At 55.4% G+C, this 17,284-nt stretch overlaps 1 protein-coding gene across 12 annotated transcripts in view; it reads right to left on the minus strand.

Annotated features, from left to right (window-relative positions):
* The window catches only part of LOC122394711 (aspartyl/asparaginyl beta-hydroxylase-like), a 35,224-nt gene that overhangs the window by 10,665 nt on the left and 7,275 nt on the right, over positions 1–17,284 (minus strand). For 4 of the 12 annotated variants that reach the window (XM_043391789.1, XM_043391786.1, XM_043391788.1 and 1 more), the window contains 9 exons: positions 13,546–13,575; positions 10,116–10,421; positions 8,949–8,979; positions 7,501–8,582; positions 7,044–7,193; positions 5,001–5,244; positions 4,466–4,602; positions 3,829–4,029; positions 3,353–3,480 (listed from right to left, as the gene is read on the minus strand). In XM_043391789.1, the coding sequence (XP_043247724.1) occupies positions 3,353–3,480; positions 3,829–4,029; positions 4,466–4,602; positions 5,001–5,244; positions 7,044–7,193; positions 7,501–8,582; positions 8,949–8,979; positions 10,116–10,421; positions 13,546–13,575 (2,309 nt within the window). Of the gene's footprint in view, positions 1–3,352; positions 3,481–3,828; positions 4,030–4,465; positions 4,603–5,000; positions 5,245–7,043; positions 7,194–7,500; positions 8,583–8,948; positions 8,980–10,115; positions 10,422–12,933; positions 13,576–16,933; positions 17,219–17,284 lie in introns of those variants that run through there. The other 8 variants (XM_043391785.1, XM_043391782.1, XM_043391784.1 and 5 more) reach the window with 4 other exon arrangements.

Genomic DNA, 17,284 nt, shown 5'->3' on the forward strand with positions numbered 1-17,284 from the left:
TTATTAACCCGCGCCCTGATGGGGGGGGGGCCATTTTGGCCCCCCCCTGTGGTTTTTCTTGAATAGCGAGAAAACGGCGGCGCGCAGCGCCGCCAAATTTTGGGTACCTTACCGGGCATCAATTTGACACCTTCACACAAAATTTCAAGTCACAGGTCACCTCAGGTCAGGAGTTATTGAGGTCAAACTGAGGTCATGTTCGAGCAAAAATGAGCAAAAAACATGACATCTTGAAACGCTCACCAATTCTACAGTTAACAAGCAATTTTAAAGTTCTTTATGTGGTTGTGTAGAGAAAAGTCGGTGCTACAAAACTGCTATCTCGGATTTTCGAAATTTTGGGATTTTGACCCCCAAAAATCAAAAAAATTGATTTTTTTAGAAAAACTCAAAAAATTTCCAAAAAATTTCGAATTTCGAAAAAACCGGAATATATGTGATAGTCCCTGCGCTCTTCGATATACATACCAAATTTTAGATCGCTACCTCTTTTTTTGGCCAAGTTATAGCGAAAAAACTGTTAAAAATTGATGACGTCAAATTTTTGAACTCAATTTTTAGCAATTCTAGACCTCGTAGCGCAAAACGGAGACCACCATTGAACTCCCCGTGACGAGCTGCATCGAATCGATACCCATTTTATGCAAAAATATCAACTTTGAAATTTGACCTAATTTGACCTGACCTTGACCTGACCTTGACCTGACCTTGACCAAAACGTGACCTAGGCTGGCCCTAAAGTCTGTCTGACCCACATACTCGCATTTGTCATGTAAAATGGACCATAAAACATGTATCACACGACACTTTCATATTGTGACCCCCCAGTGACCTGACCTTTGTGACCTGACCTGGTATCAGTGACCTCAAATAGCAAAATATGTGTTTGAAGAACATTTCTCCATCAATGATTTTCAATGAAATGCATTTTACTCGATTTTACAACGCATTTCTTGAAATGCCTGTAAACGGTGAAAATTCGACCTTTGACCTGACCTGTGACGTCATCGGTTTGACCGAGGTCAATGAAATTGGGTCACAAGGTAGTTCCCCGCTGGGGCTATCCAACACCGTTTACCGCTTGTCGCTATGTTGCGTGGTTCTCGAGATCTGAGGGGGGGGGGCCAAAATGGCCCCCCCATCAGACCGCGTTGCTCGGCAGACCCCATCTGGGCGCGGGTTAACCGGCGCCGGGTCAGCCCTAATCAGGTCGGACTTGGGTCGTGACCAGGACGGTCTTGTGACCCAGCCTGCCGCCCGCCAGTAGCTCATCGAAACGAGACTTGGCCGGGCGTCTGAGTGCTCGACAAAACCCATCAAAACGAGGCCGGCCGCACAGCGTAATCCACATAGCTCATCAACCGCCGACCAGACCACGATCATTCGGTCAGCCGAGGCAAACCCCGAAAACAGATCACTAAATTCAGCGGCGTGCCGAATCGTTTCCGGTAGACCACTCTAAGACTCAACCCCACCTCAGGGGGGGGGGGGGGGTGGGGGGTGTCGCCGGCGGACCGATCGACGCACAGGGCGGGGTGTGACCGGCACGGCGGTGACAAGGTCACGCGGAACCGTGGGACCGCCGCAGTTATGTAACGCAGCCCTGTCATGGCCACGGTCGCCGCCGGAGCTGGAGGCCCGCCGTCCCAGCGCCACGGACGTTAGGAGGTGTCACGGAGAGTCACGGAGAGTCACGATATGTCACGGGGCGTCAGGATTCGTTATAGTCGTGACATGTGACGAGGAGACCACTGACCCGGGCGGCCGGACCAGCCCGGGAGAGCTAAAACGTGCCAGTTCAGATGTGCATAGAAAATCACCGAAATCGCTAATAGTTCTCAATCGGTTTACCAGTTAGCTCATATGATTATCCCATCACGCGTAATCCACTCACCGCAGGCAGCAGATTGAAAAAGAGCGGCGTGAAAGTGACTTGTGTCAGTCAACCGGGCGTGTTTCCTCCGGAGAGCGGGCCCTGTATTGCGCGCGGACAGAGCAATGCTAGCTCCCGCAGCCACGGGCGACCGGCCGCCTTCAGAGCCGATGATGATAAATGATACTACAGTCTCCACGAGCCTTCCGATTTTTATCAAATACCAACATTGTCTCTTTTTCACTTTCCACAGAGTAGAGACATTTGGAATGGAGCGCGGCAGGATCCGGTTTTTACCGTTTGAAGCGATCGTTATCAAGATATCAAACTTCACAGTGATAGCCAGCCAATGAATTCAAGAGAAAACGAAAAGGAACTAATGACTGCAGTCAATGAGTCAATGTTTTGGCTCATGTGGAAGTAAACTAAATGCCATGGAAAGGCACAATGAACCCCATTTATTGCAGCGTTAGACCAGACCACAATGCAACCGGTCTTCGCTTCACCCATCTTCGTCGGTCATTCGCTTGTCGCTCCCGGGGCACGGGCTAAATACCACCAGTGCCGCGGCGGGTATAATCTGAAGTGGCATTTATCTGTCACCGGTCACTGCTACCGGAAAGCAGCTCAGCTTTGGAGCGACCCGTCCTTAGTGACGGCGAGCTTTCCATTAACGAGGCTTACGGAGTTCTGGCTGGGGCAAAAAGCGTACCAAGCCCGATCCGGTTCACCAGGCCCAGCTCGGCTTATATTTCAGCACGGAGGAAAGGCTTGCCTTAGGTAAGTACTACTAGTTTTGCACATCACAGCGGATTATTTACCCAGGAACATAGCGAGCCGAATGTACGACGGTTCGCTCGGCCGGAGCACCGGACCCTATTCGGACACTCGGGCGCGCACCAGCGCCACCTACACACTGTTCAAACAACCGGCCTTGTGCGTAGCTGAGAGAAGGTCCAACTGTCCGCGTGTTTCGCACTGTCTTACCTGACCTGACCAAATGGGGGTCTGACTGCCTGTCTGGTTCGCACTGGGTCTCCCTGTCCCACTGGGCACTGAATGACCCGATGAATGTCGGACTGCCCGTCCGCTCTGGACAGGAAGCCCCTGTTCCAGTGACAGAGGGTCTGACTGCCAATCTGCTCGAACTAGTAAGGTCATTGATCCCTGTCCCCAAGAGTGACCTGATCATCAATGCCCGACTGCCCGTCTGTTCCGGTTTGGAGGTCCCTCTTATACTGACCTGACAAGTGCCTATCCCAGTTTGCTGGAGACTGGAGGTCCTATGACTGACCCAAGTCTCTCTCCCCGTCTGTTCCGGGGTCCAGCAGAGCTGCCCAGTCAGACAATCCACTGACTCCCGCTATCTTACAGGTCCCTGTCCCACTGACCTGATGAGGGCCTGACTGCCCGTCTGCTCCGGCGTCCACGTAAGGCTAGCTTAGGCTAGGTCAGGTCATTGGTCCCCGCTCTACTGACCTGATGAGTGCCTGACTGCCCGCCTGCTCCGGCGTCCAGTACGGCCTCCCGGTCAGACGGTCCACGTTGATCAGAGACCGCTGCAGGACGCTGAGTAGCAGGCCGCGCTTCACACCCTCCTCATATACCTGGCCGAGAGAGACAGAAACAGTAAGGAAACGTTTCGAAGAGCAGATAAATAACAAAATATCGTCATAAAAATACACAATAGACTCACATAGGACGATCAATAGACCATGACGGCACAAAACCTCAATTATTTACTGACGATCAGCTACTCTGCGCGCATCGCTGAAGAATATAGAATGCTTATCTGGCTACTTTAGGGCAGAACGGGACGTAAAATCCCTTACGCGCGCCATACGAAATGCCATGTTTGGTTCAGGTCAGAACTGACGTCAGCACATACATGACGTTAAAAAAGACATCTAAGCCCTCTGTCGCATCAGCCGAGTCGTGCCGCGCGTCGTACCGACCTTGAGCGCCAGGTCGCGGCGGCCGGTGCGGTCGTACGAGTCGCCCAGCGCGTAGTAGAAGCGCTTGTCGTGTACGCCCGGCTCGTCCGAGTCGATCCCGGCCTGCATCAGGGTCACAGCCGCCGAGTGGTTGCCCTCCTGGCGCCGGATGAAGCCCAGGTGCACCTTGGCGTAGCCGTTTTCAGGCCACAGGCGCAGCACCTGATGGACGAGGGGGGGGGGGGGTCAGGGGTGCAGGTCGGTGGGAACGGTGGTGGTCGAGCGGGGCGGGGGTGCTCAGGGAGATTACTACTGCGTATACTGGCGCGCTAAAAAGTCACAAAACGCTTATGGCTTGTTTGTGTTACGGGAACACATTGTTCCCCAGTCGTTAGGACTGCAAGACACTTTGTGCTTCAGCTAGCTAAATAGCACAGTTTTGCTTGAGTTGATACAGACTAGCTTCCTCATCTCCGGTAATACAACAGTACTACCACCCACGGACTCATATCCGGCCAACTGAGATCACAATGCCCCTATCATGTTGGATTTCATCGGTTGTGACGTTGTTTTACACCCCGTCCTTATCCCCTGAAGCGCCTCCTTCGCCGCGACATTCTGCACTGTGGAAAAACACAGTGGAAACGCCCGTCCTTACCTCCTGCAGGACCTCCTCGGCGGCGGCGTTCTGTCCGTACGTCATGAACACGGTGGCCAGGTGGTTCCTCAGCATGTAGTCGTCGGGGAACTTCTGGATCAGACGCTGCTGAATGCGCGCAGCCTGGTCCAGCTGGCCTAGAAATGGACAGAGTCGAACAGTCATAAAGTAACTGAGTCAGGGATACAGGGGAGACGGAGAAATGGGTCTGAAATTCGCTATCCTGATTAATAATTTCGATCAGCATTTGGGCGACCCATTTATTCGCAAATGTTATGCATACGGCTTCTTTTCAACATTGAAAAATTCCCAGAGCAGCAACTATCCGTTGCATAATCATTCAACACTCCAGCCTACGAACGACAACTTTCGCCCATCATAGTTAAGCGTGCACGCTCTACTCCTACAATTTTCCTTGCTGTCTCCCTACCTCCCATGCCGACTAACCTCTGAACCTCATCTGCTGTACGCAGCTCTCGGCCGCCCGTCGGTGCAGCTAGTGCAAACACCCTACCCCGCCTCCACCCCCACTCACCTCTGAACCTCATCTGCTGGACGCAGCTCTCTGCCGCCTGTCGGTACAGCTGCAGCGGCACCTCAGCCTCCAGATCCAGATCCAGCACGTCGCGGAACGCCTTGATGGCCTTGTCCAGCAGGTTGTTGCTGCGCTCCCGAGTAGCCTGCGCGTTCAGCGCGCGCGCGCGGCCCCAGAGGGCGCGCGGAGAGCGCGGCCGGCGCGCCAGGATCGCGCCGAACGCGCTCAGCGCCGCCGCATCGTCCTGTTCGCGCGCCCAGACGCAACGGTTGCCATGACGACCGGGAGATGCGGCCGGCGGCGGCGGGGAGGCAGAGGGGTGGATGGTCGGGAGACGAGGACAGGGGGACGGAGAAGGTCAGACCGCTGGGGAGATTTGATACAGGGGGCGAGACGGGGCCAACTGAACCAGGGGACGGATTAGATGCGGTGCAACAATAACACAGCATGCAGATATCTCTATATTGGGGGCTGGGTGGTAGCTACGCTAAAAGCACCGATGACGTCATCATCGGAGCTTCGGCGTGGAACCCTACCGGGAGCTGGGACTGGGACTGGGGCGGGGCGGGGGCGGGGGCGGTACGTATCACAGGGCAACCTCAACAACATTCCCTCCCAGAGGTAAAACCGCGCTAACACTGAGCAACAGCAAACAACAGGAAAGACATTGTTCGTGTTGTGTTATTCGTTGCATAAAGGTACCGCACACCTACTAAAGGTACCGCATCATTCACACCATATGCATCCCTGTATAGCCAAAAACAGCGAGACAGACAGCCCAAAACCAAAGAACCAGCTCCTGGCTGCAAACCAAGCAGAAATAAACACCAAGCGCGGTCAGAACGTGTAGCAAGCAGATCGAGGGCTCCTTGTCCACCAAAAGCCTGGGACAGGCCTACTACGTTAAGTCGATATTGGAGGGGAAATGGAGAGAGAAAAGGAAAGGCACAATTTTCGGCGGGCCGCCTAGTCCTGAGAAGAGGCGCAGACAACCAGGTTACAGCGGAGAAAGCCGATGTACGTACGGAATATAGCTAAACGACACAGCTGAATGATCAACAGGGGACTGCAGAGTACAGTTACAAGCGAGCAAGGTAATGACGACAATGGAAACATCATAATGGAGTTTGAAGCAGAATCACGTTTCACAATACAATATGGACCTGAGACACCGAACGTGACAACTTTAAGCAGAACGGACGACCCGATGGTTTTGAAAAAGACGAACAGCTATTGGGGAAATGTGCTGTACTCATGCAAACGAGGGACGCAAAGGACCCATTCGAATGATAGGGTGCGGAGGTGAAGTGTATGATCACCGGTGCTTCAGTGGGAAATATTTAAACACACCATGTGCGAGGATGATTGTGCGAGAGTGCTGTGTTCCCATATTCAAAAATAGACTGACTGGAGATTACTGAACTAACACACGGTAAGGCCGATGTCATGCACGATAGGCCGCCCACCGACTGTGCCGGTCGTGTGACCCACCTCTGTATCAGATCCACAGCTGCGTGGGGTACAGAGCGACACTGAACAATGGCTCCACTCGGCCGGGCGGGGATACAGGACGGACGGGAGGCGGTGCACCCTACAGCCTGTACTGCGGGATCTACAGACCGCGCCTAACGCTGTGCTCAGTCCCCAGAGGCTGTGAGGTAACCGTGACTATCCGACGCACCGAGCGAGGGCTTGGAGCATGCACTACTTGTGTCCGTCCCGGTCCCATAGCCGGCAAGGTGTTCGATGATACCGTCTGTTCCCAAACTAAGTCACCATGTAAGCGTGTCTATAACTGTCCTATAGAAATTATAGAAATCCCCGCTTGACTACAGCTACCCCAGTTCACCAGCCACGAACCAGTCTAAATCGCGAAAGGTGAAACACGACTACCGACAAAATTGCACGAACAACGGCTAGAAGACGACTATCCTAACAAATCCCAATTCGACCCAGCTCCCCACCGTCCACCCCTCTCAGTCCTCCCACCCTCCCTCGGTCAGAACTATCTCCTCACCGTCCGTGAGCCCCCCTGAAACTCACCGTATCGACCAGGTTATCGGCGGCGTCCAGCTCAGCGCGGATGTCCCAGTCCTCGGGACCCGTGACGTCGGCCTTGTCGTACTCTCCGGCCGCGTCCGGCGAGTCATCCTCCACGTCCGCCACGATACCCTCGTCCACGGCAGGGGCCGCCTGGCGCCACGGAAACGCGTCAGAGGGCAAGACGGCGGAAACTAGGCGGAGCGGGGTGGGCGGGAAAGAGGGCAGCACCAGGAGTTTAATCGCTAGGCTTATCGGATAGCAAGCTGAGCTATACAGTCGGGCTTTTTGAGGTCTTACATTCGCTTTGTAAACTGACATTCAATTACTGTTGAATCTGGGCAAAAAATATGCGAGCCATTCTATTATTTTCTAGCCATGCATTTAGCAACATTGACAACCACTCGGACATTCACAGATGTTAGTGTAAAACTCACAGCACGCTGCCGCTCGGTCTCACCTGTGCGGCTTGCTTAGCATGCTGGTCAGTGTCACTCGCTACGGGAGGGTCAGCCGGCCGGTCCGCCGCCTTCTCCTGCTCCCGCTGTCCGGCGCGGACTCGCTCTATCTCCTCTGCCTCCCGCACCGGCGTCTTAGGCGCAGGCATCTCAGTGGGCACTTCTTTCGCCACAGGCTTCTCCGTGGGCACTTCTTTCTCTACAGGCTTCTCAGTGGGAACTTCTTTCACCACAGGCTTCTCAGTGGGAGCCTCTTTCGCTACAGGCTTCTCAGTAGGAGCCTCCTTCACCACAGGCTTCTCAGTGGGCGCTTCTTTCGCTACAGGCTTCTCAGTAGGAGCCTCTTTCAATACAGGCTTCTCAGTAGGAGACTCTTTTACCACAGGCTTCTCTGTTGGCGCTTCTTTCACTACAGGCTTTTCAGTCGGCTTAGTTTCCACCTTTTCCGCCGGCTTTTCAATAGGCTTCTTTACCTTCACAGCTTCATTGGGCTTCTCTATCACAGGTTCCTTTGGCTTATCTTCTTTTACCGGCACTTTCGGCTTCTCTTCCTTCACGGGCTCACTTGGCTTCTCCTCCTTCGCCGTCTCTTTCGGCTTCTCCTCCTGGACTGGCTCGGCGGCCTGGACGGGCGGTGGCGGGGTATTAGTATCTACTGGCACACTGTCAGCGGGGGGTGGCACACTGCTGGGGGCCGGCTCATTGGCCGGTGTAGCTACCTGCTCCTCCACGGCGGCCTCGGAAGTCACTTCCTCCGCCTTCTCCTCTTCTACCACGGCCTCGGGAGCCTCCTCCTGAGGAGCGTCCTCAACCGCGACCTCCACATCATCAACCACTTCAGGTTCCTCCGCTACTACCGCTTCTTCTGCTACTTCAGCTTCCTCTGCTGCTTCTGCTTCCTCTGTTACCTCGGCTTCCTCAGCTACTTCTGCTTCATCAGCGACCTCGGCGTCTTCCACAGCCTTGGCCTCCTCGGCGACCTCGCGCGGTTCCTCCACCACCGGCTCCGTCACGTCCACGCCCTCGTCAGTGTCTGCCACCGGAGCCGCCTCCTCCGGTTGCTGTTGGTCCGGCTCAGCAGCTACTGCGGGCGGGAGAAAGGTCAACTCAGTGATTTTCAGCAAAATACGGCAACTGCCGTCATGTTGTGGTTTTCAATGAGAATCACTTAATATTACATGCATAACTAAATATCAATTTAACACACTCATCAATGATTTAGGTAATAACCTTGTTGAATGTAAACTTATTTCAGCTTTTCTGGCATAGAAACCATCGTCATTAAGTCACAATTCCCAGGCATGTGACGGCAGAGCAAAACAAAGTTTCCACACGTAAAATTGATGTTCGACCACGTCAATTTCTCAACCAAAGTCCCACCAATTTCCAAACCAGGCGGCAAGCCGAATGACTGTTATCTAAGATACAGTGAGTCTTTGAATGGACTTACCCTGGTCAGTGGCTGGCTCTTCGGCATCATCCTGAAACATGACACATGCGTTTGAGTAACAGTGTCATCGGGTTTAAGGAATTATTATTTTGACAGATTAGCACAGATTGACAAAATATCATGTAGTCAGTAAGCGCGTATAATTCTACTGAAATGTAGAGCAAGTGAAACAGCGGGCCACACCACAAGAGTGAGAGAGTAGAGCGCATTGTGAGGGAAGCGTCAGTTGCCTACTCCATACAGGCGCGGACTACTCCATAAAGGCTACGATCGCCTGCAGTTCTACACGGCGCTGTCAAAGTAAAGCAGAAGGTACCGGCGTGAACAAGGGGGGGGGGGGGAGGTCGTCATCATATACATCCAGGGGCGCGGGAACTACTTTCCGACTGGGGGGCACACCATAATAGAGATTAACCTAGGGTACCCCCAAATCTAGTTTTCTCACCGGTTTTAGGCCACTTATTTTTCACCCCTCGGCTTTTTCAACAAAAAAAGAAAACATTTGCAAAAAAAGTGTGGTATTCCGTCTCAAAGCTGTGGGGGCACCGCCCCCACGGCCCCAGAGTTGGGGGGGGGGGGGCAAGCTGCCCCCACTGCCCCCCCCGGCTCCCGCGCCTATGTATACATCGATGTCAGCCCAGCACCGAGGGAACTATGCTATGCTGGTGTGAATGGAACATTTTGTAAGCCAGCCATCACCAATGCAGTCTGTTAGTTCTGCGGCCGACGTCGGACGTAATACATTGTCCACCACCAGCGTCCGTTGGAGTAGAATGGTAGGTCACCGGTCACCAATGAAGCCTGTTAGTTCTGCGGCGGACATCGAGCGTTATATGCATACTGTCCACCACGTCCCGTGATGATGATGAATTGGGGTTTTTGGGCGCCCGGACTACAGTGGTCATCGGCGCCCAGTCCACCACCGGTGTCTGTCGGTGCTGACGCTGTTCGTTAGAAACCCGTCACCAGAGGTAGTCTGTGCTTAGCTGCTCTACCATCCAGCACCGCTGTTAATTCTGGCGGAGATCGACACCAGTCATCAGCCACCGACCGGTGACTGTCCAATCCATCATGTAGCCACCACCACCAGTCACCACCAACACCACGGCAGCTAGCACCACCACAGGTGCAGCTGGCTCGTCCTCTCGCCTCCTCTCTTTCAGTTACCTCCAGCAGCTCCTCCGAGACGATCTCCTCCCGCACCGTGCCGTCGGCGTCCGTCATCTGTTTCACCACCTGGCGCATACGGACCAGCTTCTCCTCGGTCACTACCCCCTCCTCCTGCTGGGGCGGCTGGGGCGGAGGCGGCGCGGCGGCCGGCGCCTCCTCCAGCTGCGGCTCGGAGCCCTCCAGCTGGATGCCGGCCGGCGGAGCCTCCACGTACACCACCTGCTGCTGCTGCTCGGCCGGCGCGTCCACGTACACGATGTGCTCCTCAATCACCTGCTCCACCACCTGGGCGGGCGCGTCGCCCTGCGGAGCCGGCGGTCAGGAGACCCACGGTCAGACGGGGACGGGCGCGTCGCCCTGCGGCACCGGAGGCTAGCTCACTCACGGATCAAACGGGCTCTACAGTACAGTACAGTAAAGGTAGATGAACAGGTGCGTAGCCCTGCGGATATGGTACGATGGTACGGGTCGGGAAGTGGCGGCACAGTTTGACACGTTTGGTTCTAGAGGGGAGGATACGGTCAGATCAAAATTCTGTGATCAGCGATGCAGATAGTGTGTAATTATGTTTGGCGCACGCGAAAAAAGTCGTAAGGCACGAAACCCAAGGAACTGTGCAGAGCTAGAACTGGGTGCGGTGACACCATTAAGCTAGGTGTGCATGACTGTGCAGTGTCATTGCTGAATGGACTGGTTGGAGCGAGGCGAGAAGGTGCAGGGTGCGGGGTCAATCTATTTCAAACCTAGACATAATGTGCAGTCATTGCCACAGGTGGAAGAAGAATGCTGCTCACATCAACTGAAAATGACATACTTTTGACACTGATACATCATACGAACGATAAAAGCTATAAAAAACGTCACCGATTGAAATTAATTAAGACCATATGACATTTTCCAATGTCGATCATTGCCTCGATGGTGTCGCGAAATAACGCACGATATCAGCCAAGTAACCGGGGAGCAAAGAAACATTTCGGTGCAATATTAGTACCTAGCTAGTGAAATGAGAAAAGGGTAAATTGGGGTAAAAATGGTGCATGTTAACCCGCGCCCCAGTGGCGGTCTCAGCCAACTTCGCCCTAGTGAGGGGGGGGCATATGTTACCACCCACCTTTAACTCAAAAACTAAGAGGGCTAGAAAGACGCGGTAAAAAGCAGTCGATAGCTCTCAATGCGTACGTTTGAAAGTATTTCAGTCATTTTTCACCTTAGAGCAATATTGGGGTCACCAGAGGTCATCAAAGGTCAAAATTTGCCAATTGTCATGATATTTTTCAGAAAACATGCCGCTATCTCAGGAACTATGATAGCCAGGAAAACGCATGGAAAAGCAATCGGTAGCTTTTGAACTCTTCTTTTGAAAAGGTCATTATCAATATTGACCTCAGGTCAACGGTTTAGCCTCCAGAGGGCAAAAACTCCAAAAATAGCTGTTTTTACGAAAAGTGTTTTTCGACAATAACTTTCGACTACAAAAAGCCACGACATTTCTATTGCCAGAATCGTGTTCCCCTTGCCGAGACGCGTCGAATGAACTATAATTTGACCTTGAAAGGTCAACTTGAAAATTTGACCTCAGGTCAAGGTCATGACCTGACCGGAAAAGGTCATGTTGCATATCAGTCGATGCGTCTCAACAAGACAAACACAATGAAACCATCCCCAGCGTTCTATCTCTTTCCAATCGCGAGTTATTGGCAAAAAACTGTTTGTAGCCTCAAATGACCTCGGATGACCTTTCTAGAGGCTATCAGCAAAAATGACCCCTTGGTCGTCACGAGTGGACTAAATCATTGTGATTCTGAAATATTTGGACTGTTCCTATGCGTACACACGGATCTAGAGGCATTTTCATTTTTCTCCATTGACTTGTAATGGAAAGGTCACGCCACTGACCTGACCTTAGGTCACGGATATAAAAAATCCGAGATATACAAATTGTAGGCGCCCATAACAGCATGCAATCCACGAAGTTTAAAACCTTTCTGACAAACATTGCAGGCTGGACATGATTGCAAACTTTTTTTTAGGCTTGGTCAGTTAACTTGACCTGGTGACCTGACCTGACATGACCTGGGGTCAAAAATTTCACACATTGTCCAAAATTGATGTACCAAAAGCTACCCCAAGCGGCGCGGCGCTACGCGCCGCGGTTTTTTATTCACACGCAAAAAACGCGACAGGGTGGTAACATATGCCCCCCCCCCCACTGGGGCGAAGGTTAACCGTAAATTAAAGCCATTCAAAGGAGGATCAGTGGTTAAAACCTTGTAAACCCAACATAATCACAATGGGTTAACATCTAGGTACTGAGAAATTGGAGAAGCAGAAAACATTTAACACAGATAAGACAGTAAATTATTAGAAGGGGCCTTTGTAAAAAAAGAACAACGTGGTCTAGAAAATCGCCAATTAAGATTGTGGTTAAAATATAAGGTGGTGGTTATAACAATCAAAATTTGAGCAGCAACAACGTCGAAACTAGGACTACAATTATACAGATCGAATATCTGCAAAGAAAAAACGGTTAAGTAAAGACAATGCAAGAAGGCAGACATTGATTAACAAGACAGAAGGGCGTAAGGCCTTGGAAGATAACGCTGAACACATGCCAGAGTGCACATTAGGTGCTACGAAGACGCGTTTAATCGAATACCCGTTGCCCGCCGACCCTCCCACCCCGGTCTCCGGCCGCGGACGGGGGACAGGGGCTCGCTCGTGGCGGTCGGGACTCCATGCGGCCGCCACCGGTGGTCAGGCCGCCACCAGGGGAGTAAGGGGAGGGCGATGGTACAGTCGGGTCGGTGCTGACCCCTTCTGTCGGCGGCGCGCTCTCGGCAGGATCGGCGGCTCCGTCAGGCGCGTCCACTCCGTGCCGGTCAGCAGCCGTGGCCTCCTCAGAGTCCTCTGCCAGCTGCTGATGGTGGTCAGTCTGACCCTCTGCGGCGCCCTCAGGCAGCTGCTGACTGTCAGCAGTACCCTCCTCTGCCGGCTGCTGGCTCTCAGCGGCGCCCTCCTCCGCCGGCTGCTGGCTCTCGCCCTCTTCCTCTCCTACCACCTCCTGCGAGACGAGCTGCTCGGAGCCGTCCTCGGCCACTGCCAGCACCTGCACCACCGTCTGCTGGACGGGCACCAGCTCCTCACTGGTGTGCACCACCTCTGTGGTCGTCACCACCGGCTGGTGCACCACCTCCACCACCGGCTGCACCTGCTGCACCACTTCGACCACGGGCTGCACCAGCACCCGCACCTCGGCCACCGGCTGTTCTACCACCTCCACCTGCACCACCTCCTGCTGGTCCTGCTGGTGGTCCTTCTCCTGGTCCGCCGGCCGGTCCGTGTCGGGTGTGGCGCCGGCGGCCGGCGGGTCAGGGACGGGGACGGGGTCGGGGGAGGGGACCGGGGCGGATGGGGAGCTGATTACCTCCTGCTGGCCGGCTGGTGCGCCTTCTCCCTGAAACACACGGGAGGGACAGGAGAGCCGCGTCAGGACGAGGTCCAGACACAATATACATTCACACAGCGGGGATAAATGACGGGATGCCTGGGAACATTTACCTTACACTGGGCAGAAGGTATGCGATTTCAGCTTCCCATTAATGACGTTCACCGATGTACAACGTACCTTATAGCATTCCATACGGCATGCTTTCATAATTTGCCGCAATCCGTTCTAAACAAGGTTATAAGGGGTGCTAAGACTAACCTTTAGAGTGATCTAAGATAACACATTAGACAATACTGACACATAAGGCTTCTAAGAGTGTAGTTAAAAATTAAAATGCGAGATAGCACACATACTACGCTTACTATGATATAACTCGATGTTGATCGTCTTGAGCAAAATGGATACCAGGCAGTGGACAAAACACACTTAAAACTTCAAAAACATAAATAAAATATGCATTAACTAAATCAAGGGTTCATTATAAAGCTCTCAATTAACATGGCATCTAAAGTAAGCTTTAATTACGTTAAATGTGTCAGGACAATCCAAGCTGGTCAAACAAGGGTCAAACATGGGTCAATCACAGTTAAGGGTCACACTGAAGGGTCACACTGAAGGGTCACGCATGGTCACACAGCGGACACACAGCCGTCACACAGCGGTCATATGCGGGTAGCAAGGCAGTTTGCAGCAGAGCAGGAAGGCCCGCAACGTCCTCTGGGGCCCAAACAGCGCGCGTCCTTCTGCGCACTAGTCACAAGAACGGACGCCGGGCATGGGCGGGGACGGGGCGGCGGCGGGGGTGGCGGCGGGGCGGTCGTCCTGGCGGCGCCCTTCCTGGCTCGGCGGGCTGCTCAGACGCCGGCGCTCGTAGCGTGCACCTTGCCTGGGCGGGCGGCGGCGGCGGCAGCGTGGCGAGGATTCGACACCAGATGCGTGCCCAGTCGGCAGAGAAGCCGCACCAGAACGGCGGTGTGGGAGCGACACCAGCCCGCGGGGAGACAGGAGCTTCCGTCCGTGGGTCGGTAGAAGCTGGCTGTTCAGGCGGCCGGGCAGAGAGGTCGGCGGTGCTGTCAGGATGAGAGCCGTCTAGACGTTCATCCAAGCTAGCCGCGGAGATGGCTATGGAGTCAGGCGCTGCCGAAAAGTCTAGCTGTGGATCATCGGGAAATTCATCCGAGCTGGTCACAGCGACAGAGTCTAAATCCACCGCCGCAGCGCCGCCATGGTCCTCCCACTCCCCACCGGTCCTGTCCGCTTCGGTGAGCTTCAAAATGTTCGCCAGTCTTCTCCCTTCCTCCTCCTCCTCATACAGCACATCGAAGAACGGCAGCTGCTCTCCCCTCGGCCCCAGCATCTGCCCGATGTCTATAATAAACTCCTCGACCTCCTCTCCCGTGTCCCCCACACTCCCGTTCTCCCCATCCCGGTCCTCTTCGAGCTCCCCTGCCGTCTCCGCGGTCCCTGGCGGCGTGGCCACACCGGCCCACTCGCGGACAAACTGCAGCTCGTCGGTCCAGGCGGCCAGCCGGGCCGGGAGGTCCTCCCAGTTCCCGAGCCGGAGCTGGTCGCGCATGTCTTCAACCTCAGTCCAGAACTCGTCAAACAGACCGTCCTCCGCCACATCGTCCACCTCGGGGAACGCCTGCGTCTCGGTCGCCATGGCAACAAGCGCGTCCAGAGCGGCCGTCAGCTGAGTGCGAGACAGCTGACTGTCCGTGCGGCCCCCGTCCGCAGCGCCTGGGGCGCCGCTGGGCTCGTCATGATCGGATGGCATTACCGGGGATAGCTCGTCTACAGCCGATACATTCACAGACGCGCCAGAACTAGTGGAGCCTAATTCAACCACTGGACCAGAGTCCAGCATCACTAGCACACTCTCTTCGTCTTCAGGAACTAATTCTAAAGCTTCATCACCCGACACATAGTAAACGTCCACCTCACTCCGGAGTTTGTGAGGTGTATCTACAGGAATGAGCTCATCGGCACCGAGGTCTACATCATCTAGCGATTCACTACCTCGCACGGTCTTCTCAGCCAAAGGCGATTGTGGAATAAGGGAATCTACGTCGCGAGACTCAACACTATATGGAATGTGCTTCACACCATCTTCACTTAACCCAGATCCGTCTTCAATCACCCAGCTAGCCATACTAGACTCATATGGTATAAAAGAGTCATCCCTATCCCCAACCCCTCCAGGCAGAGCCTGCCTCTGACCGTCACCCCACCCCAGAGCCTCGCCCGCGCCGCCCCACGCCGCCGTCCGGCGCCACAGCAGCGCGTCCATGCGGAGTGGTCTGGCCCGGCACACCGGCGGGGTGCCGTCCCAGACACCACCCAGCTCCGCCAGCCAGGCCGCCTCGAAGCAGCCCGCCGGGCCGGGAGGAGCATGCCGCGTGCGGGGAGCGTGCCGGCGCGTGCGGCGGCGATCTCCACTCGCCTGGTGGTCCGAGAGAGCGTCCTCCGACGGTACACTGTCCGGAGCGGCATTGTCCAGCGGTCTGTTGACGATCCGAGAGGACACCTCGAGTTTCGCCGCATAGTCGGATACAGATATATGATTGACAGAGCTGCCATCGGTCTGCGCGCTGGCGACTGCGCGGGTGGCCACTGAGTCGACGGTGAGCTCGATGACGCTATCGGAGTCGGGCAGGAGGGATGGCTCATCGCCCGAGTCTTGGTCATTGGTAACGGTATTCGACGGGTCGTCTGGGCTATGTCCTTCGCTGGGGTTTGTTGTAGGCTGTCGGCTGCTGTCGCTATCCTCCTCAGTAGCAGGTGCGGCTACCGCACTGGGATGCTGGACTCCTTCATGTGCTGGTTCGGACACTGAGGAGGCATCCGTCTCGGGGACTTCCCCCGATCCTACAGCAGAATCCTGGCCGTATCCTGCGCTGTCAGTCTCTGCGGCGTCTCCTGTTACCGAAACTGACTTATCAGCTGTAGTTACGCCGCCCACGCTGTGCTCCGTCTCCTTTCCACCGTGGTCCACCTCCACTCCGCTGTGGTCCACCTCCACTCCGCTGTGGTCCACCTCCACTCCGCTGTGGTCCACCTCCACTCCCTCACGGTCCGTCCCCACTCCGCTGAGGCCCGGCGGGCACGGCTCCTCGTCTGACATCTCCCCAGACCCGGACGCCGACCGCTCCTCCGCCAAGTGGACGGGCATCAGGTGTTTGGCAGCCTCCAGAAGCCGGCGCGGCCAGGCCAGCAGCCGCTCCAGCCGTCCGGGCCGGCAGAGCCGCTGGCGGGGCCGCGGCGGCGCGTGCGGACACAGTCTCAGCAGCCAGCGGAGCCAGCGCTGCACCAGGCGCCGGCCGACGTGGGCCGCCTCGGAGCGGCGCCGCAGTCGTCCGCTCACCTGCGGGGGACCGGCCGCGTCGCCCGTCACCCACGCCCGCTCCGCCGCGATCGGCCGCTCCAGGTAGGTGAGCGCAAAGTCGAGCTCGGCGCCGTCTCCTGATCCTGTCGTCTCTCCTGCCGCCGCCGGCCGGTCGGGCGAGTCTGGGTTCGGCGCGGCGGCCGGCAGGTGCTGTCCGAGCTCCCGCAGCGCCTCGTCCAGCCGCTGCCGGTTGGCCTCCAGCTCGGCCAGGTTGGCGCGGTAGCGAGGTGACAGGTGGAGCGGGCCGGCCGGCGCGCCGCCGCCCGGGTCCGGCAGCAGCGGCCGCCGGCCGCCCGCCGCCTCCTGCAAGCAAGGGCCGGCCGTCACTCG

Source organism: Amphibalanus amphitrite, unplaced genomic scaffold, assembly GCF_019059575.1.
Source record: "Amphibalanus amphitrite isolate SeventyFive unplaced genomic scaffold, NRLGWU_Aamphi_draft 000607F_arrow, whole genome shotgun sequence".
In the NCBI taxonomy this organism is placed as follows: Eukaryota; Metazoa; Arthropoda; class Thecostraca; order Balanomorpha; family Balanidae; genus Amphibalanus; species Amphibalanus amphitrite.